This window comes from Sardina pilchardus, chromosome 4 (assembly GCF_963854185.1).
Source record: "Sardina pilchardus chromosome 4, fSarPil1.1, whole genome shotgun sequence".
In the NCBI taxonomy this organism is placed as follows: domain Eukaryota; kingdom Metazoa; phylum Chordata; class Actinopteri; order Clupeiformes; family Clupeidae; genus Sardina; species Sardina pilchardus.
The window spans coordinates 11824047-11851254 of NC_084997.1; the positions used below are offsets into that span (position 1 = coordinate 11824047).

At 47.0% G+C, this 27208-nt stretch overlaps 1 protein-coding gene across 5 annotated transcripts; it reads right to left on the bottom strand.

Moving 5' to 3' along the window:
- Positions 1–27208, bottom strand: sestd1 (SEC14 and spectrin domains 1). Of its 5 annotated transcripts, none has more exons than XM_062534172.1 (19): positions 26946–27208; positions 25178–25246; positions 24334–24422; positions 22897–23005; positions 21686–21776; positions 20028–20141; positions 14942–15055; positions 13828–13922; positions 13416–13471; positions 11600–11847; positions 8734–8856; positions 6459–6653; positions 5796–5910; positions 5209–5368; positions 4731–4812; positions 4514–4636; positions 3719–3910; positions 2237–2361; positions 1–1326 (listed from the first exon to the last, which is right to left on the bottom strand). In XM_062534172.1, the coding sequence occupies exons 3-19, from the start codon at positions 24401–24403 to the stop codon at positions 1104–1106; spliced, it is 2235 nt and encodes a 744-aa protein (XP_062390156.1). In that variant the 5' UTR covers positions 24404–24422; positions 25178–25246; positions 26946–27208; the 3' UTR covers positions 1–1103. The 5 variants fall into 5 exon arrangements, with proteins under 5 accessions (XP_062390156.1, XP_062390158.1, XP_062390155.1 ...); XM_062534174.1 differs by having other exon boundaries at positions 25174–25246; XM_062534171.1 differs by lacking the exon at positions 26946–27208 and adding an exon at positions 26715–26817 and having other exon boundaries at positions 11609–11847; positions 25174–25246.

Below are 27208 nucleotides of genomic sequence, written 5' to 3' on the forward strand. Positions count from 1 at the left end.
AAAGCATATTTCTCCTCAGTTTGCTGTTCATCTGCCAATTTATTTCTTGTGACCCATGTGTTCATTAAACACATAATTAGCTTAAAATGTAAAAATGCCAAGTTTTGTACAAATTTAAAGGCATATCAATTAAAATACAAAACAAAATAAATATGGAATTATTATAACAGCATGCCTCAATAAGCAGGAAAAAGTACATATTAGGACAATTATGAGATGCAACATAATTTGTTTCACATTTTATTTATCAAAACAAAGCTGGAAGCCACAGTTCTAGTCTAGGGTTTTGACAAGGCTTTGTTTTTATATTGTACCTTGATACACACAACTAACGTCGTCTGCTAAATATCTTTATGGGCTAGTTGATGTCTCCCATGACTAACATTGCTGTCTGAACTTTAACCAGTTAGGTTGGCAGTTTGTGTCCAATTTAAAGGCCTTCTGTTCTTGCATTGGCACAATAAAAAAATATCGACAGAGTTCTGCTTAAGTACTCAAATACACTGAAGTACTGCAAAACAGGAAGCAACAGAACAGAAATACAAAATACAATGCTGACGGTCAATCGAAAAGTTTGCCAGGAGGCCAAGAAACTCTACAGCACCAGGTTAAAACAAAGCCAGATGTGATGCTCCCGGCACATTCTACAGGTTTAGTAGCACCGTAAAAAAAGCTCGAGTCACCAGCCTACGTAACGGAGGACAAGTGCCAGTAAGCAAAGGTAAAGCTTTAAAGGGGGAAAAGTTCAGTGCAGTCTTTTCTCGTTTCTTGTCTCTTTTTATTTATTTATTTATTTTGGATGTCTTCTCGGGTTTTTTCCCCCGTGTACTATAAGCAATGTAAGGGGATTTCGGCAAGCTGTCTATCTTTAACAGCACTCGGTAAGTTAAGATGATCTGGCAAAGGCAGCGTATAACTGAGATGGTAGGAGCATGAGCGTACCGACGCCACCACCCCCCGCCTACAGAACAAATCTGACCAACACCTAGAGCACATGAGGATGAGGCGATGTTCCGGAAGGGGGTTCCCAGGCTCCAAATGGGGAGGCGGGGAGGGGGGTGTAGGGTAGGGTGCAGGTCACGATGCGTAATTGAGAGGCTGCATTAGCTCTCCAGCTCCTCAGTCTCTAGCGCCTCCTCTTCCTGGTCCTCTTCCTGATCCTCTTCCTGATCCTCTTCCTGGTCCTGGTCCTGGTCCTGGAGCTGCTCCTGGAGATGCTCCACCTCCTCCAGCTGGAAGCGCTTCTCCTCCACCAGCTTCAGCTTCTCCCGCACGCTCTCCGCAGACGACGCCATGTCGCCAGGGCTGCCAAAGAAGTGCTCACTCCTGCTCCGGGCAAGAGATATGGGGGAGAGTCAGGGGGGAGACAGGAAAAAGGAAGGAGGTAGAAGTAGGGGAGAGGCAGGGGGAGAGAGAGAGAGACAGACAGGAGAGAGAGAGAGAAAGATAGGAGAGAGAGAGAGAGAGAAAGTTAGGAGAGAGAGAGCAAGAGAGTGCAAGAGAGAGAGAGAAAAAAAATGGAGAAACAAAACAGGAAGAAGGGAGAGAGACAAAAGTTAGTCATAGTAATTAAAATAAAAACAAAGAAAGTACATAGGTTAAAAGAGAGGGATACAAAGAGGTAGAGAAACAGAAAAAGACGTGGAGAGAAAATAAAGAGGTGTTTTCCGAGCCAAGTCTCTGTTGAGTGGCTTTGTGCATGCCTGAATATCTGAGTTGTTACTATTGTATTCAACAAGAAACAAATTACATTGTAATGCAAATGAAAAACACACAAACAATGAACACAGGGTCAGTCTACCATATGTCCTTGAAATCCAACAGAAAATAAAACATGTGATTGATGGGTGGTGACTGAACAAGTGTTGAATGAAAACATCATCTAACCTAACAAGAGCTAATAAACGGCAGATTTCCTGACGAGCACATTAGCATTTGGCAAACATGCTCCTTTGCCTTCTCAAGAAATACTACGCCGCAATAAAAATAGACGGAGGAAACAAGGGAACACTTTTGTTAACACAGGAGGGGAAAAAAAACGTGAGTGTCGCTGATACATTTCAAATGAAACGTAATGGCGTGAGTTACTGGGTGAGCGAGTGAGTGAATCCACAGCCGTGGAGCAGAGCGCATCCAGAGGATTAAAAGCTCGACGGGGCTCGGCGTGAGGCTCTTAACCCCCCCTCACACCCCCCCCCCCCCCCGCCTCCTCCTCCCCCGCTATCGGCTCTCTTACCCGTCTGGGAATATGACAGGCACGGTGAGGCGGTCCAGGAGAGTCTTCCCCAGCGCCACCGCCTCCTCACACGACTCCAGGTCCAGCACCATGAGCTCAGCCTGCTCCGGGCTCTCTTTCAGCAGCTAAGATTACGCCGTCCCGAGGTAATGGAAACCCAGGGAAGAGAGAGAGGGAGAGAGAGGGAGACAGAGAGAGAGAGAGAGAAAGAGAGAGAGAGGGAGGGGGGGAGAGAGGGTAAGAGAAAGAAGGAGAGGAGAAAGACACAGAAGAAGGAGGAAGAAGAGGGGGAGATCTTTAAATGTTTTGAGACTTAACAGGCCCTCACGTTCTCTGTGAGTGCAAAGGCTGGAGAATTTCAGACACTTTGAAAGCCAGAGCACATTCCGTGGGCCCTTTATCTAAATAATGTAGGTTTTCCTTTCTGTATTTTTCCCCCCATGTAGAGACAGCAGAGACATTGTCTGCTCTTTACCGGCAGCTTCAAGTTGAGTTTTTGATTTTTACTTTAAGTGCAGGAGGTTATTTGCCAACAGCAGCAACGCAATCCATTTCTGTATGTAAACAGCATTAAAGGAACACATAATAGAGACCGCGCAGATAAAAGACTCGGAAGCAAACAGGGACATCTACAAACAACAATACATCTCCTCGCTCTTTATGTCTACAATTTTCCCATTATTTTGCCTGGAGATGAATCTTGCCTTTGTGAAATATTTCCCTTTTTTCCCCCTCCTTTTCCGGAGGCTTTCTTGAGATAGACATCAGACATAATGACAGGCTCCAAACTTTCAAACGCGGTTCAGTTGAAAGGGAAATAGTTGAAACGGAGGTATTCAAATCGATACGGCCTCACGCTGCTCCTTTGTTCTGACATTCCCACTCTGTCATCACACAGTCTAAATACATCTGCTATTAGTTAGAAGAACAATTGCCGGTAGGTGTTCTTACTGCTAAGACTGACGTCAAATAGAGTGTAAAATTGAGGACTATGATATTTGGGTAGCGCTGATTAGAGAGTGTTGAAATGTTCTAATTCAATCAAAGTTCTCATTATGGAGAAACAAAGAGTAGCAGTGCAGATTCCAACGGTAAAAGCGACTCAAACTGTGAAGCCAATTCAAACACCAAGAAACTGTGCAGATTAAAATAGGAAAGGCAATTGAAATAGGATAGGTGAGAGGAGCTTAAGTTAAAGTCAGGGTCGGCCTGTAGAATGCAAAAAGAGCCTTGCAGTTGTCAGCTCTTGGATTTGTTGAGATAAGATACTGAACTCTAAGTGAGCTGTTTGCAGACATGCACTCCACACTTCTGTCCCCATGAGACTACAGAACGTATTTACAGTCACACTTCATAATTAACAATTAATAGCATTCAGTAATACAGAAAAAAAACAATCATATATACTGAAATGTCTTCGTAAGCATTGGTGATGATTTAAGTCGATAACAACACACTGCACTGCACGCAAGGTTCACGCACCTTCTCTGCGGCGGTGTGGAAAGAGCTGGCCATCTCCAGCCGGTGCACTCGCTCCTCGGAGGTGACGGAGAACTGCTTCCACACGCGGTTCAGACGGGGCAGCGTGTCGCCCGAGGAGCGGGTGGTGCAGCGCAGGGACTGGCAAAGGACCACGGTGGCCTGGAGGAGCTGTCGACCATAGTCATAGGTGCTCTGGAACACACACACACACACAGAGGCAAACACACACACACACACACACACACACACACACACACACACACACACACACACACACACACACACACAAATGTCAAGGACTATTCTACTATGCACAAACAAACTAAACTTTATAGGAGAGAGTGCTGGTGCAGTCAAACTTAGGACTTAGGGGCTCTGGTGCACCAAGAACACATATACTAAAATATCAAGGGTTTTTCTCCTGAGAATCACAGTGAAACCAGATCAACTTTAAGAGCAACAGAGTCCACAGCTGAAAGTCAATACATTATACAACTCCACAAATCAATTACACACTCATACAACGATACTGCCTTGCAAGCAGGTTCACCTTGGAAATTGAGGTCAACATCCAACAAACAGGCACGCTACTGTATACTTTTTACAGTACTATTCAAATATTCAAGGATCAATCAGCATAACTCTACAAGATGAACCTGCTTACACATGACATGCATCCTTTGAATTAAAAGGGAAAAAGAGCTATCACTTGTTTTTTTGGACGTATAGAATAGGATTTTTATAGGATTTCAACACAAGGTCATTCAGCTGAGACAAGTTTGCTTAATGTCGTACCTGTGCAACGTCGACAAACTTTTTGTGCTTCTCCAGGAGCACTTTGGTCTCCTGTGAGTCGTCGCCCAGTCTCAGGTGGGTCTTGAGCAGGGCATCCAGCAGCTCCCCCAGCCACTCCACCGCCTGGCCAGAGAGGAAGAGCTCAGAGGTCAGACATCAAAGCCCCGCATCAAAACACATCTTCGACAGCGAGAAAGGCCAGTCAAGTGAGACTGACCTGAGAGGCGTCCTCTTCACACTTGAAAAGCTGGACCATCTGAAGCATCTTCAGTCTCCTCACATCCACCATATCTTCACACCTGGAGAGCAACAGCAGGATTATCTACACAGACCTCACACATTTCGCTTTACTCCCCCCCCCCCCCCCATCTATATTTCAGATGTCCCACTGGGCACTGAGAATAAATAGGTTTTTAATGGCGTAACGGTCGCCAGCTGGACGACATCGCTGTGCAGTGTGTACGTTAGTTAACTCTCTCTCCTGATGCCTTCAGACATGAGTCAGTAATAAATGCTAGCACCCATGAGTTTTAGCTCCCTTGCTAGCACACTCATGTCCCAATCCGAGATGCTGAAAACTGTGGCTTTGAGTGCCGACAACTGCCCAGTCAACACAACATAGGTTACAATGGCACTGGCATCAATCTTGCGTTCAACCTTGCCTTTCGAGTGGGCTACAATGACGACTAACTCACCTTTGCTTGCGGAGCTGCATGTCCTCCATGACACCGTGGATGTGGTCGACATTTTCCTTGTTCTCTAGCGGAGCTTCTTTTCCGTACGACCAGGAGGCCTGATTGGACATTTGATCCAGCAGAACCTGACCCTTCTCCTTGAGGCCTTGTAGGGCGCCATCTATGAGCAGATGTGAGGAACAGCCGTGATCCACAGTAAGCCAACAAGACCATCAAAATATACACATATAAACAAAAGAAAAGGTCACGCAAACAGCAGGTGACTATACCAACCCTCCATTTTCCCAGCCTCACCCTGTGCCAGTAACCTTTTCTTTAAGTGTAAAGTAACTCTGCGCCTCATAGATATTGCTGACAAAGCAGCACCATGACTAATAATACCAACACACTAGAATAAACAAACATATTACAAACAGCAGCTAATAAAACACCTACAATTTCCCCACTGAGGTGTCAGCTGACAACTATAACCCAGTGACATAGAGTAAAACTAGAGGGCTTATGATTGATACTCTTGACAGGGGAGAGCCGTATCAGGGCTCAGAGAGTGCAGCGGATGCTGCTAAAGCACGCTTCTGACTGCTCACCCACGCTCTTCAGCTTCTCCTCCAGGTGCTTGAGGGTCTGCTGGATGGCGGCGCCGTCCGCCGGGGCCACGTCGGCACAGAGCATGCCGAGCAGGCCGTCCAGCTGCTGGGACAGCTGAGGGGGAGGACGCGGAGGACGCGGAGGAAGGGGTGGGTGGGCAAAAGGGAGGGAGAGAGAAGGTACCGGAAAATGAGCCAGCGCCACCGCTGCATTCACAATCACATCATTCACAAGACAGCAAGTGTTTATGGATCTTCCCTGCTGCGCGCGTGTTTTCTTGCAAGGTTATGAGGGGTTTGGAAGTGGCTGGTAATGAGGACAGAGAGGAAGTAGTCCTCCCACAGCAGGCTGCATTAGTAATAATAACGATCTGCTAATTACCGCCGTTTTCTAGCCAATAGGTTCCGCTAATCGGAGTCAAATCAGTGGGCCCAGTGCGCCAAAGAGCCAAAAACAGGGAAACTTCACCATTGTATCAGGTAACGATTCACTTGATTTAAACTTTCATTCAAAGTAATTCAAGATTAATTTGATGTATAGATTGTGTCACTAATAATAAAACAGGTCTAAAGTTGGAGGGGGGCACTTGGACTGTGGGGCACGTTCGGCAGGCGGGGCAGAGTCGGGGCAGAGCGAGTGTCCGGTAGCCAAGAGAGACTTACGTCCTGGGCGGTGCCGTGGAACTCGTGGGCGGACTGCAGCACGTTCTGCCGGGACTCCAGCTGGCTGGCCTGCCGGTAGCAGACGTCGCTCAGCTGCTGCTGCAGGGCCTTCAGCTCCAGCAGGTCCTCCTCGTCACCGGCGCTCAGCAGCGCGGCGATCTGCTGGTTCAGCTCCACGTACACCGCGAACCACTCCTGCGGGAACAAGGGCCACAGCTCCTCTGTTACAGGCCTCCTTTACACAACAACAGTAGGGTCTGGTCGAATCACTAATTCATTTCTGATTGGACGAGAGGCATGTCTGACCGAATGGGGATGTTTGGCCGAATCACAGCGGTGGGGATATCTTTCACCAACCCAACTGGCACTCATGTCATGTTGCTTAATTATAGCATAGTAATAAACCCAGCATGGGCCTTTGCTAAGGGAACTTGGTCAAAAAAACATCATATTCCACAAATCCACTCCGGAGAGAAGACGTGTGCCAAGGCCTGTTATAGCACAGTGGTACATCCAGCACGGGCATTAAAAACTGCATGTGGGCTACAGAAGAGCTATTGCCTGGGTTATGATCTCCTCGATTTGATACCCGATCATAACAAATGTGTGTGTCACATTTAAAAAGTGGCTGCTAAATCTCACATCTTAGGTTAAAACACACTACATGCCCCAAGGCCCACATGCAGCAGCATGCTGGTTTTGGAATCTTCAAAAAGCAACATTGGACTGACTGTTTACCTTGTCTGTAACGAATGAATTATCCTTTCAGAGTCACAGTTTGTATATGTTAACGGTTCTTGTTGATATTCTGTTAATTCTATTCAGTATGTGCATGATATATTTTTAAATGTAGACCTCATGACATTACATTAAAATCAGTTTTTGATGTCATTGTTAATCACTTTGGACAAAAGCATCTGCTAAGAGCCATGACCATAATAAACAGACACTGTTGCATGTTGCACTATATACAGTATGCACATCAGACATATACTGTACCACCACACGTCAGCCCTGTGGGGCAACCTATGCCAGGGTCATTCCTACACAGCGTCTCACCCAGCACACACAGTCACCCAGGGAATCCAATACACACTCTACACTGCCAGCCACTGGTAGACAGCCAGTGCTTTGGCCATTACAAATGGCTGCACTCTCCATATAGCCGTGAGAATTATGATATGCACTAAATGTCATTTAAGCCATTATCTGTCCAAATGCACACGGCATTACAGAGCATTACGGAGAGCAGAGTTACTGTGCATTATCACACATGATTTAACTAAATCAGAGGAATCTGGACCCACTTTCTGCCGGTTTTCTGAACACTGCCAAGAAAAGAGCCGCTTTATCCAGAATGAAAATGGGCCATTTCCACCAGTTAAGTAACCTGCTGGCGCATGGATAAACTGGGTGTTAATTACTTCACGGCCTGCCTGCATGCTGAGAGCATCAAGTGTGCCGCACCAGCTGAACTTTCCCCAATTAAGACACTGAGTAATACCGCCCCCTACTGGCCGCACATGGCACAAAAGAATGAGAGAAGTGATCCAATGAAATCTAATGATCCTTCCTGCACTTGAGATTTAATTCATTTTTCTTGCCTTGTGTTTTTGCCATTACGGGCCTTCACGGCTCTCGTCCACATTAATTAAATCACGCTTACGGGATGCACATAGGAAAAGTGTGGGATAAGCCAGAGCTCGGGGGGGACTGGGAGATAAAAACGTCTCCAGCCCACGCCAACGCACCGGCTATTGGCCACGGCAGACGATATAATCTCATAGAGCTAATGGAATCGGTCCGTCCCGGTCCAAATGACCGCAGGTCTACAGGCTGCCTGTGCACCTGATGGAAAGGGGGGTGGGGGGGTAGGGGGGGGGACTCAGCGCAGGCCAAAAGGAAAAAGTCAGCAGTACAGGTCTCTCAAGCTACTCAGGTATATTGCTGTGTCCACTAAGTGTATTAGCAGGTGCAGCCGACTGCAGGATTTGGGATTTCCAGCTGGATGAGTCAGAGCATAGGCAGGGAAGGATAGAAACCTCCATCAACACCACAGCACGCTGCCTCATGTATTAGCGACGTCCATTACATATGGTAAGAAAGATTTAATATGCACATGGTCACATATTTAATAACATATATTTAATATACCATATTTGTTAGGCTACCTATTGTAAATGCACTGATCTCCACGTCATTCTCTCCCTGTCTAAGAGAGGCATTGTGCAGGGCAGGAGGGAGGGAGGGAGGGACAGAGAGGCTGGTGTCTTACGCTGTGTTGGCTCTCGATCTCCTCGTGCTTCTGCTGCAAGGCCTGGGACGCCCGAATGGAGTCCCCGATCCCCCACTGTGCACGGAGCTGTTCAGTACCCGGACCCTCCAGCCAATTCACAACCTGCACAGAACACACACACACACACTCTTTAATTACCTCGCTCACATACACACACACACACACACACACACACAGAGAGATAAACACACAGACAGACACATACACAAACACACAAATATACGCACAGACACACACACACACACAGCCCCCTGCAGGTGAACCAGGAGGGAGCCCTAATTGGACATCATTAAAAATCAGGAGGAGATGATATCAGGAAAATCAGATGGGAGAGGACTGCAGGACGCCGCCTTGAGAAATAATCGAGTGCAAACATCCGACAGACTAGACTGGAGACTTGGAACCAGAGTTTCAATGACAAATGCTGTGGGTTTCCATAATGGCATGCAACAGAGCAGAACAAAACAAAACAAAAGGAACACAACAATGTGACGCGCAGATCGCAAATGAACAGTGCAGATGTTACACGACGACAATAGGCTTCCATTGGCCTCGTTTTGCCAGGCATCGGTGGCTGAGTGTAGGTATTGCCCCTCTGAGGGGCGATTCGTCTCACTCGGAGCGTGACATAAATAAGTGGAGCGTTTGGCGCTGACTGGGGAAGCAGCTGGCGGCACTGGGCACTTTGAGGGAGGAGAGAGGAGAGGGTGATGAAGCGCCTCATTGTTGGCGGATGACAGAGCTGTTTCTCGGGGCACACATTGGGCCCCCCCTCGCCCCCCCCCCCCCCCCCCCTTTTACCCTGGTGAAGCCAAGGCGAGTCCTCGATCCCGTCTCCAACGGCTCCGAGCTGTTAGGCTTACAAACCGCATAATGCCCCCCCCCCCCCCTCCTCAAGCCTTTCTACCCACTACCCTCACACACACACACACCATCACCGATCCAACACTCTATGGTGAGGTTTTTATTCCTACCGCAGATAAGAACTAGGCCAAACTCCTTCAGCCCAAAATCGCTGTTTCGTTCGCTCTCACCAAAGCACCGCCGCCGCCTGACATCTCTGTCGCCATGGTAACAGACATTCAATTTAGATTGACTGGATTTTCTTTTTCGGAGAGGGAGAGGGGAAAAAAAAGGTCTCCCATTTGACACACTTCTCCTCATGAGATAACATGACAACGCCGAAGCCGGCATCTTATCTGACGCTTAGTGGAACCGTTTGACTCAGGCTCACTTTCTTGCCGGGGGTGGCTGCTTTTGAGAGCAACAGCATCGAGAAAGGCTGGGAAGAAGAAAACCACTCGGTTGATGACATTCTCCTTGAAGTGCAGCTCATGCACTGAAATCAACTGGTTCTTTTCTTTCCAAGGACACACACACCCAGAGAAAGTGGGGAGGCCACGGAACGAGAAAAGCTCTGAAGAGAAGCATGCCGCATACTCTCCCGCCTTTGGGCCAACGCGGTCAGACCACCAAAAAAAAAAAACAATAATAATAGTTAATATCTCACATTCGGCGAGATGTCCTGGCAGGGAGGAGGTGCTTCGAGAATGGACAATCTTCTGGGAGCGGACACGGTAATCTTTATAAATGGCGAGTGAACACAGGCATTTGTGAGACCAAGGTTACGCCAAGCAATGATAAATCAAATGACTTCTCAGTGGGCACAGCCACAGACACACACACACGCACACACACGCACACACACAGGCTGAAGAACTTAAAAAACATAGTGCATCCACAAAGTGGTGCATAATAACAGTTGGCCAGAAATGTCTGAAGACAGCTTTCACACTAATGTAGTCTCTAATCTTTTCCAAATAGATTTAACTCAATTCTATTTAAAGGGGAAGGGACGCTCTTATTTTCAAGAAGGTGGAGCGCCGTTGACACTTCCTGCATAGTTGGTGGCTCACAACTGCACATTTTATAGCAGTTCAACATTGAGGACTCTTATCTGTCTCAACTATGCTGGTACCCAGCAATGGAGCATGAGAAATAGTGTGCTACTGTTGGCAATTCTGTCTCACATAAAATGATCTCCACAAAGTCTTTCACACTTGAGATTGAGAAATACAAATTGCACTGTCAGACAAGAGTGGATACCCAGAGAAAATCACTCTGCTGGAGAGCATTTCTTTGAATCCAGGAAGCTGCCTTGTCGACTCTTCCTGCTCTCTGCAAGCTCAAGGACTTTTGGTTTAATGTTTATCCTTTGAGTCTATTCCCTGAGTTCTCAAATGACCAAACCACCATGGCCTTCAGATGGAGGCTGACCACATCCTACATGCGAAGCACAGCTCAAAGGCTGGCAAGGCAGCCCCGGAATAACATACAGCCAAGACACCCATGAGCTAGTAAGCAGTCATGAAACTTGAGCATTTACCAGACAGCTTAGCTTAGCACAGTTAATAGGTCATGCTTCGGTGGATATATTCCCAGGTACTTAAAGGTGTGATCATGACAGAATTGTCTTTTAGAGTAAAAAAAAAACAAGTGATGACAATTTGAAAAAGTGGGATTGAATAATATAAGACAGAGACACTGGCTATGTTAAGAGACATTTCACCAACTTCAAACCTCACATCTTTATAGTACTCGTTTTTCAACAAAGCTGTTTGCTGTGCATTAATTCTCATCAAAATATCGTGTCATGCCTTTGCTTTTTTACTAAAGCTATTCATTGCAATTCATGGCAATTCATTGAGTAATCAATTAGTGGTCAACAACTCCCATATTTTTGCTCACATGCATTAGTTGTGGGCATTTTAGTTTTAGACGTGACACTGCCCCGGGAACCCATTGGGTGATGGGCCACACGGCAGTGCCGTGTCCTCTCCCCTACCTGCATGACCTTGGTCTGGATCTCCTCCAGCTGCGAGCGCTTGCTCCTCTGCCGGCACACCTCCTGGTACTTGGTGTACTCCTCCCGCAGCGAGTCCAGCAGCTTCATCACCTGCGGCTGGGCCAGCAGCTCGTCGTCCATGGGCGACCAGGCCGTGCCCCCGCCGCCGCCACCACCACCGCCGCCGCCGCCGCCGCCCTCCGAGCCGTTGAAGCGCCGCTGCTGCAGCTCCGACAGCAGCTCGTGACCTGAGGAGACAGGAGAGAGAAAAGAGAGGGATGGGGAAAGAGGGAAGAGTGGAGGAGTGAGAGAGGAGAGGAGAGGGGGATGAAGGGGGACGACGGGGAGCAGGCGTTAGAAAAGGAGGCCGAGACAAGGTCAAGATGTGGGTGGTAAACACAGAGGGCTGCTCCCATGGCTCCCCTAATAGAGCATGGTGCTGACACAAACAACAACAAACAACAACAAACAACAACAAGGTTCAATACCCTAGGAGCACAAACGCAGGCTAGCTTTTACTGTACTGTCTGTGAGCTCTCGCAATACAATCCTAGCATCTGGCACCGAATCTGCCGGGACGGTTTGGAGAATAGATTGCCTCTGACGTGCGGCATCCTTGAGAGCTCTGCACTGCCACACTGCTGTGTTCCTCGGAGACGCAAGGCGTGTGTGTCTGTGTCTGTTTGTCTGCGTCTGTTGGTGTGTAATTGTGTGTGCGCTACAAATAAACTCACTAAAGGAGCAGCAGGAGAGATTTAAAAACATTAACGCTAATGGGAAGGGATGAATAACATGTGGCAGGACTCGAAAGAGATGAACGGAGGAAACTGGCGATGAGAAGGGAGGGAGAAGTGGAAGGGGAAATGCCGCCGTGGAATAAAAAAAAGAAAAAAGAAGAGAGAGAGAGAGAGAGAGCAGAGGACAGGACAGGAGAGGCTCTCTGAACGAAACAAGGAGCAGAGCTGAAGCAAAGGTGTTAGTGTGACGGATGCAAATGCGAGGGATGGCAAAACGCTGCTGCTCGACGAGATTATTTCAGCACCAAAGCTGTCACACAGGGGCCGCACCGGGGAGAGGAGTTCTTCTGGGGGGTGGAGAGCTCGCTCCTCATTTGTTCACATTTTTCAGCGAATCTGGGTCGGTACTGTCACTGCGATAGATTTGACTTTAAAAAAAAAAAAAAAGAGACCCAACGAGCACCTCAAAAAAAGGGGAAGGCAACGGGGAAAAAAGCACCATCACAGAGAACTCCTGCTTGTCAAGATGCTCTTGTTTGATTTCACATTTGTTCTGTAGTCCCATCTGTTCCGTGACAAAAACGTATCAACAGCTGAGAGACGTGCAGAAAAAGAGAGAGTGTGAAAGAGCAGGGATTCTCATACACAATGAGCCATCAGCACAGAGGGGTGAGTCACCTCTGCCCCACAAAGCCATTTCTTCAGTGGGCAGCGCTGTACAAGAGACACACTGACCACCAGCACCCAGACAATGGGCCCTTTACACAGCCAGCTACACGCTGCCTTTTCGCAGTCCTGGGTAAATATTTTCAGTGCAGTAAAGCGGCCTTGAGTAATACGCCGAAAGAGACCCTCCCACCCACCCCCGGCATCCCAGCACCGAAAAACTGCCAGGAATCCAGGGGCCCCCCAGAGTGGAAAACTAGCTTTACCGCTGCCACATCATAGGCCTGGGAAGCCACAGAGGCGAGTTTTACTGGCAAACGGAGCTGGAGACGTTCACCAAAGCATACTCTGTAAAGCTCAGAAGTGCTGGAGTGTCTGTGGTTGTGAATGACTCAAGGCCTGGCATGGCTTACCTGTTTGTAAAACCGTTTCTGGATCGAAGGATGGCAAGGCATTACAATCGGGTGGCCTGTTAGGGAAAATAAGAAGTGAAAGTTACTGATATGAATCGGCAGGGCAGATCAACAGGAAGGCAACACATTCAGTCAAATAAAATTGCTTTGTTGTTGTTCTTCGAGAGGGAAAAATGTCAGTCTCTTGACAGTAACTCCAATTTCATCTAAATTGTTTTCAGTTAAGTTCACACACAAAAGTGCAGAGGCAGAATTCAACATAAGGTTTGTAAAAACCAAAAGCCATTTCAATGAGTCATGTTTTAAAAATAGATAAGCATAAATAAATCAGATGGTGGAACACATTGCTGAAACTCCTGGCATACTTGGGAGTCATGGAGACTGATGGGTGGGGTGAGGAGACGAAACCCACCTGTCTTTGTCTGGCTGGTTGGACTTTTCGTTCTCGTTGATGACCGCTAGCTCATCCAAAAGGGACGTGGACTCCCTGGTGAACTTCTCAAAGACCTGATCAAAATTGTGCATAAAAAGGGCACAGATTAACATACAACTACCGGTACACAAAAATATGAGGATAAGATGCACTCACAGCCAAGGGCTGCTGTATACCATTTGTATCTATTTTTAAGTAAATAACTGAGGGCAATCATTTGCAAAATCATCCGATTACCATTTTCACTAGGACTACTGAGAGCAATCAGACTGTACAGAACACAAAGACGAGGCGCAGTAAACATGGAGAGGATATGTGAGGCAGGAGCACTGCTGATTACTAATGGAAGAGGGTCAGGTTAGAACGGTTCCCACAGGAAGGCCGCTGCCTTGACTTATTTTTATCCGAAATATGTGCTAAATGACTATTGCAAAAGCCACATAGAAATGAAATCACTAAGTACAGACTAGCAGAGACTCACCAATAAAAGTGTTGCAACAGATTCAGGGATGCTGAGAAAAACCAGCCGGCATGTTAAAGTATTCAGGCGAACTTTGGCTAAACTGGGTAAGTGTTTGAAGCAGAACAGAAGTTCTTTGATGATGATGCCATCAATATTTGAAATGCTCGGCCTTGATGCTATTCTGCCATATGAAACTGTTCCACTGTGTGAACCATTTGTCCACACCTTCCATTTGTCATTTTCCACTTTTGGACAAGGCTGAATAGAGAGCAGACCCTGTATTTGGGTTCCAAAGTTGCACTTCAAAACCAATTCTTCAATTTGAGTGTCTACATCAAAGAAGCAACAGCATGACAATTTGGGAGTCATTAGCAGCAGTTAATGTTGCAATGACCGTATGTGATGGGATTCTGTAGCTACAGTCTCTAAAAGAGCTTTATTAATGTTTTGCTGAGGAATATTTAAGCGAAGCTAAGCACTTACTACTAGAAGTTGTAAAACTATTGTAGAAAAAGTGCTAGCACACTGAGCTTAGCCTCCACAGAAATCCACAGAAATGTGCACAGAGTGTCCTTGCTTTAATGTTGCAGGAAGCTGCTTTCCATTCCTTTCCTCCTGTCGGTGACTCACCAGTCTCTTGTTGACCCAGTCCATGTGGTCGTACAACAGACTCCCCCCGAACTCTTCCGTCAGCTGACATGGCTCAATGTAGCGCGTCAGTTTGTTGGCCGACACCAGGATGACCTGAAGCAGAGGAGTGGACAGAGATGAGACTGCTGTGTAGTTTTAGAGAAGGAAAAAAACAATTCATACCCCCAGCACCCCTGCAGGTGTCTAAAGAGGTTCAAACAAACAACAAAAACCTCATTTGATACAGAAAAGAATGCCTGAAAGCCACGAGAATGAGTTAATGGTCCAATTCGGCAGAAATCTCTCCACGCCATGATGCACGATTTCCCCGTCTGGCCAGGAGGAACAACACCCCCCCCCCCCGTGACAGAAATGTCACCCAAGGTTAATCGTCTATGAATAATTTATTTGATATTTCCATTTTCAGTCAAGCAAGGCCAGGGATAAACTCAGCAGGTGAGGTGGCCTTCCCGCCCAGTCGAAATTACAGCCCAGCACTAAATGTCACCAACACTGATCACCCATGTGCACCATGTATACGGGAGAGGGAGGGAGAGGGAGGGGGAGAGAGAGAGAGAGAAAGAGAGAGAGAGAGAGAGAGAGCGCAAAGGAAAAGGACAGAGTGACAAAGAGACAGACAGACAGAGAGAGTGAGACAGCAGATAGAGAGACGGTGAACAGATAGAAAGAAAGACAGACGGAGAGAGAATGATGGAGAAAGAGGAAGGCACAGGCAAGGCCAGAGAATGAGCAAGGAATGAGGCGCACAGGGAGTGAAAGGGCCAGAATGTCACACAGCTAGAGGAATGGTGAGGCCAACCCCACTGGGAGTCAGAGAGAGGTGTGTCCCCCACTTCTGCCCCCCACCAAGCTCCCCCTCTCCCGTCTCCCCCCAGCTGTCGGACGCTCCTGTCTCTGAGTCACGCTTCCTCCCTCCTGACACCAGGCTGAGGCTCAGCAACGCCCTGACGCGAGTCGCGACCAGAGGATGGGAGTCAACAGCTGACCCCCACCCTCTCCTGCGGATCATCACAGCTGAGTCAACACGCAGGCCAGCAGACACCGCCGCCACCACCCCAAACCACCCTCCCCCCACATGGTCCTCTCTGTGCGCACAAACACAGACAGCCACTTAACACAGACACACTAACCAAGCCTGTCGCAGCGGTCTATAGAACGCACAGGAAGGGATATAGGCCGTGCTCGGTGTTCACTCAGTTTCTGTTTTTATGGCTTCTTCTATGTATCTCTCATCTCTCTCTCTCTCTCTCTCTTTCTCTTTCTCCAAACGGACACTAAATAAAGATGTTGCCTGAATTATTAATGCAGAGGACTAGAGAGAATGTTTCTGGAGGAGTTACCAATGCCAAGGAAAAACTACCATACGGATACATTTCTTTTGGAATGTTGTGAGTGGTATGGCAAGAGAACTGAGAAAACTTCCAGGAACTGGTGTGTGCACTGCGCACGAGTGTGTCTGCGTAAGAGAAAGACAGGCTAACTGCTTCCTTTGCTTTTTGTAGTTCACATGAAGAAGTTTGGTTTTCTGTTCAACTGCATAAAGGAGCCATTATTACCCTACTTTCCTTTCAAACAGAACCAAAAAGGAAAAGAAAAAAAAAATCCCCAAACCACAAGACCTTGGCTAAACAAACAGTGTTCTCTCCTCTGAAACTCGGCTTCCCTGGAAGCCATCCAGTGCTCCAGCATCTATTTAAAAAGGTACTGTAGGTCTTTTTTAAGACGGCAACTTTCTGAATCTCCTCAAGCATTTGACCCTGAACTACCCCCCGTGTCGAGCATCATCAGCAGAGCCTTGGGAGGCTGCCAGCCTGGTTCCACACATCCACAAGGTTAACGGTAGGATGCTAAGCACTCCCACCTTCACACTGGCTACCAGACCAGGACGGCCCAGAATTCTCTCCTCACTCTGCAGACAGCGCTTATATTTAGCCGTGCTCTATCTCCATAGCCGGCATGCAATGTCATCGTGGCACTGCTGCTGCTGCTGCTGCTGCTGCAGCATCGGGAAACAATCAGAGTGCTAATTTGGGTTATTAACGTTTCGCAACACGTTCGCGCCTAAATGCATATTCATGGCCGTGCTTTGGTCCACACACAGTGGACGGAAGGGAGACTTCCTCAAAAGAGAAGAGAGGAGGTCAGGGATGGGGGGAGGTTGTGCAGCGTATCGCCATCCAGGCTTTCATCGGGGAGGAAATAATGTGGCTTGAAGGTATAAAACATTATTTTGACGGAAGATCAGGCACGACTGAAGCCGCCAAAACCTCAAGCAGGGAGGCACGAGGAAGACATAAATGAAAACAGAGCCCCCTCCCCCCTCCACCACCCCTTCCTCTGCAGCGTAGCATTAAATCAAATTACTGCTGAATCGTGACATCTGTATGTTTAACCCACACTTAGAACTGATACCCACTTCTTTTCCTGGGCCTGATACATTTTTAATCATTCTCAGATTGAGCTTGGATTCAAAAGTGCACAGAGGAAGTTTCGAAGAAGATAATTTTTTATGCAGTAGCAGCAGTCCTGCAGCTAGGGTCTACAACATACTCAATAAACCCCCTTTAAGGCTACAGTTTTTAAGTTAATTAAATCATGCTGTTCAATTAACAAAAATATGCGCCCTCTTAAAAATAGTTGGAAAGTCCTCAGAGATCTAAACGGCAAACAGGAAGAGTCCATTTCCTTGCGAAGGGGTTTCCAGGTCGGACCGGCATTTCCATATGCTCTCGCATTAGTGCCAAATTGGCTTCTGGTGACGGGTTTCGAGATCAAGAGCTTCCAAGCCGCTCGGCATGCTCGAAATGCCCGAAAAACCCCACTCACACACCTCGTCAGTCACACCAGTCGAAAACGCCCATTCATCACTCGGCGTCCTTTAGTAGGTCAAGAGCGTGGTAATGAACGGCTGTTTTCACAAGTATCCCCATTCACGACCCCGTTTCTCCCCTTATCCTCCCCGAGTCGGGATAAATTGACCTATTCTGCCAAAACTGTGCCATCTGGTTTTACGAAAGCTTGTTATATGAGGAGGGGGGCGAAAGGCTGGAGGGGACGGCTGGCCCAGATCACTGGAGGAACAGTTGGAGCACAAACAAATCTGAAAAAAAAATCAGTGTCAGGACACACACATACACACACACACACTCCGTCTCATTCAAACACGGTCACAGATACAGATACACACACACACACACACACACACACACACATACACATGGGTGCAAACAAACAAGAAAGCATGAGCAAACACAGAAATAGAAACACACACAGACAGACATACACACACACACAGACCCAAACAGACACACTGGGGACTCTATGCTGGAGACAGTGGTGTGACTGTCCTTCCACGGACACGTCACCCGCCTGTTCGTCTGGATGCACATTACTGTTGCCAGGCAACATGACATTATTAGTTCATGCTGAAACAGAGCGTGGTGAGGGGCAGACAATCAGACAAATGAACCTGGTCTCCTCAGTGGCCCATTTACCTTGGCCCTGACCGACTGTGACAGAGACAGTCCCCCTCCCCCCCCCCCCACCAACAACAACAGCGACTCAACCCCCAAGCCCCTGCTCCCCACTACCTGAGCCTGTCAGATGGCATGAGATGCATTGGGGAACACATCACCATCCTCTACACAGGCATTCAGGTCATAAACCAAACCAACCAATGATGCTCCACTTAGTCAGGCTGTAGCAGGGAAGAGGCAAAGGACAGAAGTCCATGTAGAGGTGATGACTCTGATGAGGCTGTGGTGGCGTGCGTGTTATTGTAACTCCACACTAAAGTTAGCACAGTGAGTCACGACTGACTATCAGCAGAGAGCGTCAGCCCAGGAAACTGAAACAGTCCTGCTGCTGCTGATGGCATCTTTAGTCATCACAGCACACAGCTAGCGGGTTTATTGTGGTCTGATTATACTTGGTAATGTAATAGCTGCTCATAGAACATAGTCAGCTCGGCAGGAATCCACACACTTCAGCTTTAATACCCAGACAAAACTTATATAAAAAGGGCCATTTAATTCACATGCATCATCTTAATTGGGGACTACTACTCTGCTCAGGCAGTACAGCCACGTTCGTGAGGCCAAACAGACACTGGCGGGAAACAAATACTCAGCCACTTTATGATGATCCATGCCCGCCCAGATCAATTCTCCCCCCTTTCACCCAGTTTAGCGGGCCGCGATCGCGGAACACTTCCCAGTGGGCTGGGATCTGACGACACAGCACAATCCCGTCTGCGGCAGCGCACCCCGAGCACGCTTCCTCAGCTCTGGACATGCACCGCTGCAGAGCCATGCGCCGGCACAAAAACACCAGCGTCAGCACAGTTATGAGACCAAGAACTCCAGCCGCTCCCCCCCTCCTTACCCACCCACTCCACCCCCCTTCCTCCACAGCAGACATGATGAGCTAGTCAATGCTCGCCACTATCCGGGGCAATTTGCCAAGGAATTTGGAATCGCAACCTAAAGGCATTAGCGTCGCTACCGGGTCCCAGACCTCCGTAAATGAAGACGCGTAATTTCATTACAAGGAGCGCCATTAATCCTAAACTATAAAGCCAATTACTGACATGCATACAAGAGACCTCTGGGATGTAACTAGCCTCATTGCTTTGTGCCTGCTGCCTTTAAACATAGCGGCATTTTCGCTCTCTCTCGCGCTGCGGTGGGGAAAACAAAGGCCAACATCAATAGTGGATGCTAGAACAAAGCCGGAGGTGACATTTAAAAAGATTAGGGTTTAGAGAGGAAGTCTCCAGGAGGAGAGTGTGGCCAACCTCCCTCTTACTTACGGGAGCAAAATGAAATCGGAGCGTGATAGCTGAACCAGTGATTTGCAAAACAATGCAGCGGCGGCGTCCTGATCTATTTGGCGCCGAGCAACACATCAGCAAACATATCAGCTCGTCACAAGAGAGACACGATTGGATTCACAGCACGTCCTCCTGGACCAGCGTGCAGACAGGCATACGCACGTGAATTCCCCGAGGACGATAGCCACAGCGGGGTTACAGCAACAGGGTTAGGAGGAGTTTCTCGGTGCTTACCTCAAAGCCGAGACGATCCTTCTCCTTCCAGAAACAGAAGTGGGTGACTTTCTTGTCCCAGAATTCATCAGGCTTCACGACACACACCAAGGACACCTCGGCAGGGATGACATTCTGAAACAGACATGGCCATATGACTCGGTAAACACAGCCACGATTTTAGACTGTGTCTCAAAAAGTACTTGCACCTGTAATCCTGTGCCACTTCTCAAATCCTTGTCTGGGTGTTTTGATAGAGACATAAAAATCTGATAGAAAAAAGGGACATTTTCTTTGCTACACCTGCATTTCCAAGCACTCTCATGAGCGACTTTAGGTAGGAGTATGATCATTTCCCAATGTGCTATTGACTTGGCGACTGCGCCACCAACCCTTTCATATTTTAAAGCATTATAAAACAAGCCAAGCAGTGCAAGCCAGACATACTAAAACCAAATTGTGCTAAAACAAATTCTCTGGCAGGTCATTGTGGTTGATTTGTTTGTTTTCTTTTTGTCACCATTGAATCCAGCTGTGAGTCATGACACCATGCTTGAAAAACCAAACAGACCGGGGGTGGCTAGATTAGGGATTTGGGTGGATGGTCTCTCTCTCTCGCTCTCTCTCTCTCTCCCTCCCTCCTTCCTTCCCTCCCTCTCTCTCTCACGCACTTCTTTAAACACAACCATTCAATCCTAACTCTGAGCTCGGGGAGAAAAAACAGGGAGTTTGCTATCTGCCAAGCGCATTTGCACAACGCTCTCAATCTGCACTGACAAAATCAGGTCACGGCCAGCACGATCCAGACTACCACGGTCGGTGCATCGGACTGCGGGTCAACAACACTGCGAGAGAAGGAGAGGGATGGAGAGGGAGAGCTTTCTCCAGGATCGCTCAGGGAACCCCTTCAGAGAGGAAAGAAACACTAAATGTCACGACGAACAATAACTCGGCAAATCATCTGCAGACGAAAGAATCGAGCACCATTAGAGTCGCTCAGGACCCTTCCAGATTAAATCAGTTTCCCTTAATTGCTTCTTTGACTTTGCCTTCCCGGATTTCGACGAGGCTGTGAAAAAGCCCAAAACTGTTTTCAGCCCTGTCTCAGTAATCACCAAAATGGAGACATGCGGTGGAACACTTCTCCTTGAAACAGCATGGAGAACATATGAATACAGCCGAGCCAAAATGGCTTAGAGCTGGGGGAACAACTCAAGTAGGTCAAAGACAAAGGAGTTTATTGCCGTTATTCTGCCCTGCGCTCTACATTCCTCCAAATGGTGGGAAAAATAAGAAAGCAAGACTGCCTTCTCTCGCTCCCGGTCAAAACTAGACACGAGATATTCTAAAACGAGGTGTTTTTGTCCCGGATAAGGCCCAACCCCGCAGCGGTTTGGTTTTCTCATAGAGCCCTTCTTTATCTCCAAGTTCTGCCAACGAGACTAATTCTGAAAGAACCTCTCCTCTGACCATTGTGAATATTCATTAATTGGACAATTACTTAGTCAAATGGCAACAGCAGCAGATGCCTTGCTAGCACAATCAGAAGTGGTCACCAGGGAGTCATAAAATCTGCAGGAGGAATCAGCTACTCAATCAGCACCACTGCCATGGCCGCTGTGTAGAAGCCTGTCAGAGCGCATCATTATAGCTTAAGAGCATCAGAGCCACCATCTTACCTGCAGCATCAGCACCACTGTCTTCACAACATTCCACTGTGACTTCCTCCCATCCACGATGACGGTGAATCCTCGTGCTTTGCACTTCTCACTGGTTAGATGGAACGAGGGGGAGAACAGTACAGGGAGATCATCAACAACTGTTAAATGGCAGGAATTAATGTCATGAGTAACAACACTGGAAATAGTCTGGAGTCACTTGCTAAAAATATGTTTTCCTGTTGGCATTTAAGCTGTCCACCACATGCTGATTAGGGGACAAATGTTTGGTCAGCAAGTACAATGGAGCTTTCCCAGAATTAGGTGACCAGTAATCCCTGGAGAGCAGACTGCTGGACAGATTTATGTCCATTTTCAGTTGACTAAGCAACCCAACCCAAACATGACTAAATATAAGTGGGGGCATCAGTTTCAGCTTCAAGAGAGACAGGGGTGTGTGTGCGCATGTTTGTGTGTGTGTGTGTGTGTGTGTGTGTGTGTGTGTGTGTGTGTGTGTGCGCATTGAGGGGGTATTTGAATATCACTTCCTTTAGTCCAACTCTTCAGTGGAGTGAAGAGGGGGCATGAGGTTTGACAGGAAGCCCAAATGCAGTGAGGGTCACCCAATTGGTTTGAGGGGGAAAAAAAGAAGTGTGGGCACACAAAAGGCCGTCGGCCCAGCAGTTCATATTAAAGTCAAACATTTCCAACGACGCACGGCTGAATGGAGCCAAAACAAAAATGTCCAAAGTCACTATAAGCGATATTTGAGGCTTGCAGCCCTAACAAGCCAGAACCATGAGTCAATGGGCACCAGTGTGGCTCGCATCAATTCCACAGACTCCGTTGCACGCAATAACCAGCTCAATACAAGCAGAGCATAGTGGTCCCTGGGAGAGCAATACGTCAGTGCCATCAAAGGCCCTGCTACCAAAGTGGAGCCAAAAAGTCTTTCAGAGGCACGGGAAAAATCAATATGACCATATTTTAATGTCAGCGTGATTAATTATCAGTGCAACTCTTTGCTCCATTTGTTAATACGATTGGGCGGAAGACAAAAAAAGCAAATAAACGTGGTAGAGGTACATTAAGTAAAACAAATGGTGTTTTTCCTACGAGTTGATATATTTTAATAGAGGGTCTGATTTACTGTGGAATATGGGTAATAACACTGAGTACTGTAGCAGGCGATGGGTGAGCCTCTGTGCGGATCTCCGTGCGGGCTAGCTAACCTGGGGATGCCGAGGAGATAGTCCAGCGTGGCACTCAGCTCCTCCATGCTGGTCTGCTCCGTGCACAGCGGTATGGTGAGGATCAGGCCGCTGCGCCGGTCCTTGCCTCCTGGAAAAACAACAAGGGCCGAAGAACACGTCAGGAAAAAAATTGCGCAACATGAGCCAGAGCCTCACTAAGACCAGAGAGAGAGAGAGAGAGAGAGAGAGAGAGAGAGAGAGAGAGAGAGAGGAAAAACCCTGTCATAATAGCCGTGCTCAAACATTCCAAGAAAACCACGCCAAAGCTCTCAAAGGAAACGTGTCCCACAGACACTCGTGAGCCTACTTTCGGCCGCTCGGGCTGTAGAGTTTGCTGCGATGCCGAGAGCGGCGTCGCTAAAATGTCCAGACTACATTCCTCAAGGATAATGAGACATGTTTTCAGTGGTAAGATTTTATAACCTTAAATGTTAGGCGGAGACGCCGCTGACTGCAAGCTGTCAGTTCTGGATCATGTGGAACATCTAATCTAATTAAGTGAGGTACCGCATTTAGCAACAGTGAGCAAAAACAGCTGAATACAAAGGGTCAGCTAAATGGATTGCCATCACAATATTTGACAGATCTAAACAAAAGAGCAGACCCCATCCATAGCCATTCGCTCCCCAACAAGCTTGTATTGTGATGCTGTGGCTGCAGGGGCAAGTGTCCTTCAGAGTGAGTGCACGATGAGACTCAGCATCTCTAGAGACGCGGCTCTGATGCAACACCATGACCTTCACAACAGAATAACAACCTCGGTAGGAAAATGCAGGCACCAGTAAAGAGCTATCATGCTGCGGTTTGAGACAGACAGACACCTAGTAAAGGCAGTGTATCAGTCACAGGACCACCACTGTTTTTAATTGTGTTCATTTATTATATAGTGCCTGAGAGACCCGAAGGCCCAGAGATCCTTTAACTCTGTCTGAGCACTAATGGGAACATTATGGTAATTCATTCATTAAGAGCAACATTTAGCATATTTAGCATACTGTATATAGAATCAAGACATAATTCTGGATAGGTAACGCATGCGCTCTGTCATGCTGGTTTGCAAGTCTAGTGATTTAAGTTGTAATTGGCACTCAGAGCATAATGGAAGAAACAGCATTGTGTTTATATTCAGGACACCCTGGTGGGTCCATGCTATTTTGCTGTAATGCAGATGTGTGCATCAGCCAGTTAACTTAACAAGGAAATTAGGAGGGAGGCTAGCCTCAGCGCCCAGAACAGCGCCATAAACAGGTCCAGTGCCCATCGGGAACCAGGTTTGGGGTCATCTTGGGTCTGGAGTCATCTCCTGAACCCACTCCCCACCTCACCGGTCATCTTTCACGGTCAAATATGAAGGCTAAAACCTACCAAAACATGACATTAAAAACCACTTAATAGAATAAGGTTCAATGTTATTACCTGACAAAAATGCCAGTTTCTTCTTCAGGACTGGCAGCATGGTTGTGGCTTCCATGTTGGAGGTGCTCATTGTGTCACAAGATCTGAAACTTAAAGGAGACTGTTGATGAGCTGGAGCATGAGCTGGGGTTTGACCGTCATGAGACAGGCTAGTTTTACCCTACTGATGATGTGTTGTTGCAATGGTAATCCTGCTCAGTACAAGAGGAACCGCAGGTTAAAGGAGTGTTGATGAGGGTAAACGTAATGCTATCAATACACCTCTAAATGGGTTAATGCTAACGATATGCATATATCATTGATTATGTGGTCAGTCTGCAGTGCACGATAAGATAACACCAACAACTGGAATACGAAAATCTTTTGCTATAGCCACAGCCCAATTAGGTTAATTAGCCTTACATGTCAACTCTTCTGAAGTCAAGAGGTCAGGAAGACTTCACAAGTCTGGCAACTCAAAATTAAAGTAGTATTTTATATAAAGCCTATGACTGGGCAAGAGTAATACAAATATATTTATCCAACTGATCCCGTTTCTGCATGTTATATTATATCTGAACTTTGCAAGTACAGAGGCCCAGTATTGAGGTTGATATAAACACAGACTTTCTGTCTTATCTTCTGCCAAATATCCTATGTATCATCTTTCAACCACAAGCCTTAAAACACACACTGTGAGATACTTTCACTCTTCACCAATATTCTGTATCTGACTGAGCTATAGATAAAAATAGTCCAAGTGCATTACTATTTCCAGGATGCTTGGCTAGGTCATATCCTAAGTCATGTGCTGCTGACAGACAAATCTGTCCACACACACACACACACACACACACACACCTACCTTCAGTATGAAAATGAGAGAAAATCTCTGCTGTCCTTCTCTTCACACGTATCCTTCCTTGTCCATGTTCTGCAAAGAAAGCAAGTCCAAATGGATAAAGAACCAAACGAGTCAACAGTGCCCAACTACACACTTGTTTCCAATCTCTGTGTGTAATGATGCCTTAGCCAGTGTGAAACAGCCTAGGCTACAGTGAGGAGCTGGTGGACTCAGATCAGAATCCAACCAAACTCAATCTCTAGCCTCGCTGGTGCTTATAGAAGGGGGAAGCAATCACCCTGAAATGTGGAGCGTAGTGATTTATTAAGCAGGCGAGGACAGTTCCAGATAAACTGCTTAGGGTGAAAATTCTCGCGTAAGCATCAATAATCACCCCGCAGCATTTAGATCCTGTTTTGCCCAGTGTCATTCTGGCACATCACCATGCTCTCTGCATGTCGAAGGAACGGACACCATAAAACCAAGTGACCAAAACAGGACTTTATGGACAAGGTTTATGACATAGGCCTATTAAGGGAAGCATGGAGAGTGAAGTTAGGATAATCCATACTGAACTGTAGCAAAAGCAAATTCTACCCTAAACTGCCCCAAATTACACATAAGCTGATCCACTTCCACATCTCTCCTAATGCACACATTTCCATGGCAAGGCATCAACATCCTCTACTGATGCGGTGTCATGTCATCACGAAATGTTTTTGTTTATAATAAGGGATTTATTGGGCAGAAGAGGCTGTTTAAAGAGATACACTAGCATGTGCTACTCTATATAGATTGCTGGAATGAGTATATTTCTGACGTGGTGGTCATGAACATGAATGAACAAACTATCACTTCCGGTACTATAACCTGCAGATAGTGAGGAATGGGAGAGGGACCACCATGTATTTCCAGACATTCTTCCAAAGTAACTAGCCTACAATCATTTTGAAGCCTAGAACGACAATTAGCAGGGCAATTTGCAAATTGATGGTAGCCATGCAGTTACATAGCTCATGTTTCAAACCACCTTCCTGACAATTCCGTTATGTATTTGCTAAATGTACCTTTCAAGGTGAACTGCCTAGGCTTAGCTTTTCATGCGGATATGCTTGCAAAAAGAGGTAACAGCAAACGTTTACGGTTAATGATGTCTTTGTTGGGTTACTTTTCAAAGGGAGGCTACTCACCAATGATATCCATATAGGGTGCCCCTCACAAATAAAGCCTCGCCAGAACTGAATGTGATAAGTGACCGTCAACGTTAGCGACATAAATGTTTATCTCCGAACAGCAGTAGGCTACTGAATTCGCCCAAATTTCAGCGAGCTAGCGTGATAACATAGCTGGCGAAGCCAAGTGGAAAGCTGCTGTTCCTGCTTGGATTCACTGGATCCGTGGCCACAAAACAAAGCCTGTAAGTGATCGGCACCCACCTCTATGGCCAACTAACAACACGCGTATTTCCCCCAAATCACTAAACGCAAGACACAGCCTCACCGTCTTCGTGTTCGGATAACACTAGAGTGGGCTACGGAGTTGAAATAATAATCCTTACCCATCCACGTATGAATACAGCCTCACCAGCACGCGGTTTTCCTAGTTTCCTTGTATGCTACAGTAGCAGTTAGCATGAGCGTCACAGCAAGAGAGGCAATAATGTTACGCTTTTGCAGTGTGTCGACACAATGACCTATTTCTTTGAAGCTAGTACAGCTGCATCACCACTGTTACAAACTAACCGAGCATCTAAAAGAATTAGTCTGTTTCTGCCTGTGAGGATACGTACCTTAAACAGACGTGGACACTTTATGGATAAAGGTCTTGGATGGTTGACTTTGCGTCTTGCAGCTGTTCATTTACAGTTATATAGTTGAATAGATTCCTGGCAAGATTTCGTACCAAGATTGCGCACAGTTGCCCAGTAATTTCCCGTCGTTTCTTCTTTCGAGAGGTTATCAAATGTCTGTATTGGTGTGGTAAAATTAGTATTGATAAAATTAACGTCAGATAACTTACTCACTGCAATTGTTTTGCTTTGAGTGGGCTGGT

What these genes read in the sequence shown, in the direction of transcription:
- sestd1 (XM_062534170.1), bottom strand. An exon ending in AGAAACGGTTTTACAAACAG is followed by an intron (nt 11,848 to 13,415) that starts GTAAGCCATGCC and finishes CTGTCTCCTCAG; the next exon opens with GTCACGAGCTGCTGTCGGAG. An exon ending in ATGCAGCTCCGCAAGCAAAG is followed by an intron (nt 4,813 to 5,208) that starts GTGAGTTAGTCG and finishes GTTGCTCTCCAG; the next exon opens with GTGTGAAGATATGGTGGATG.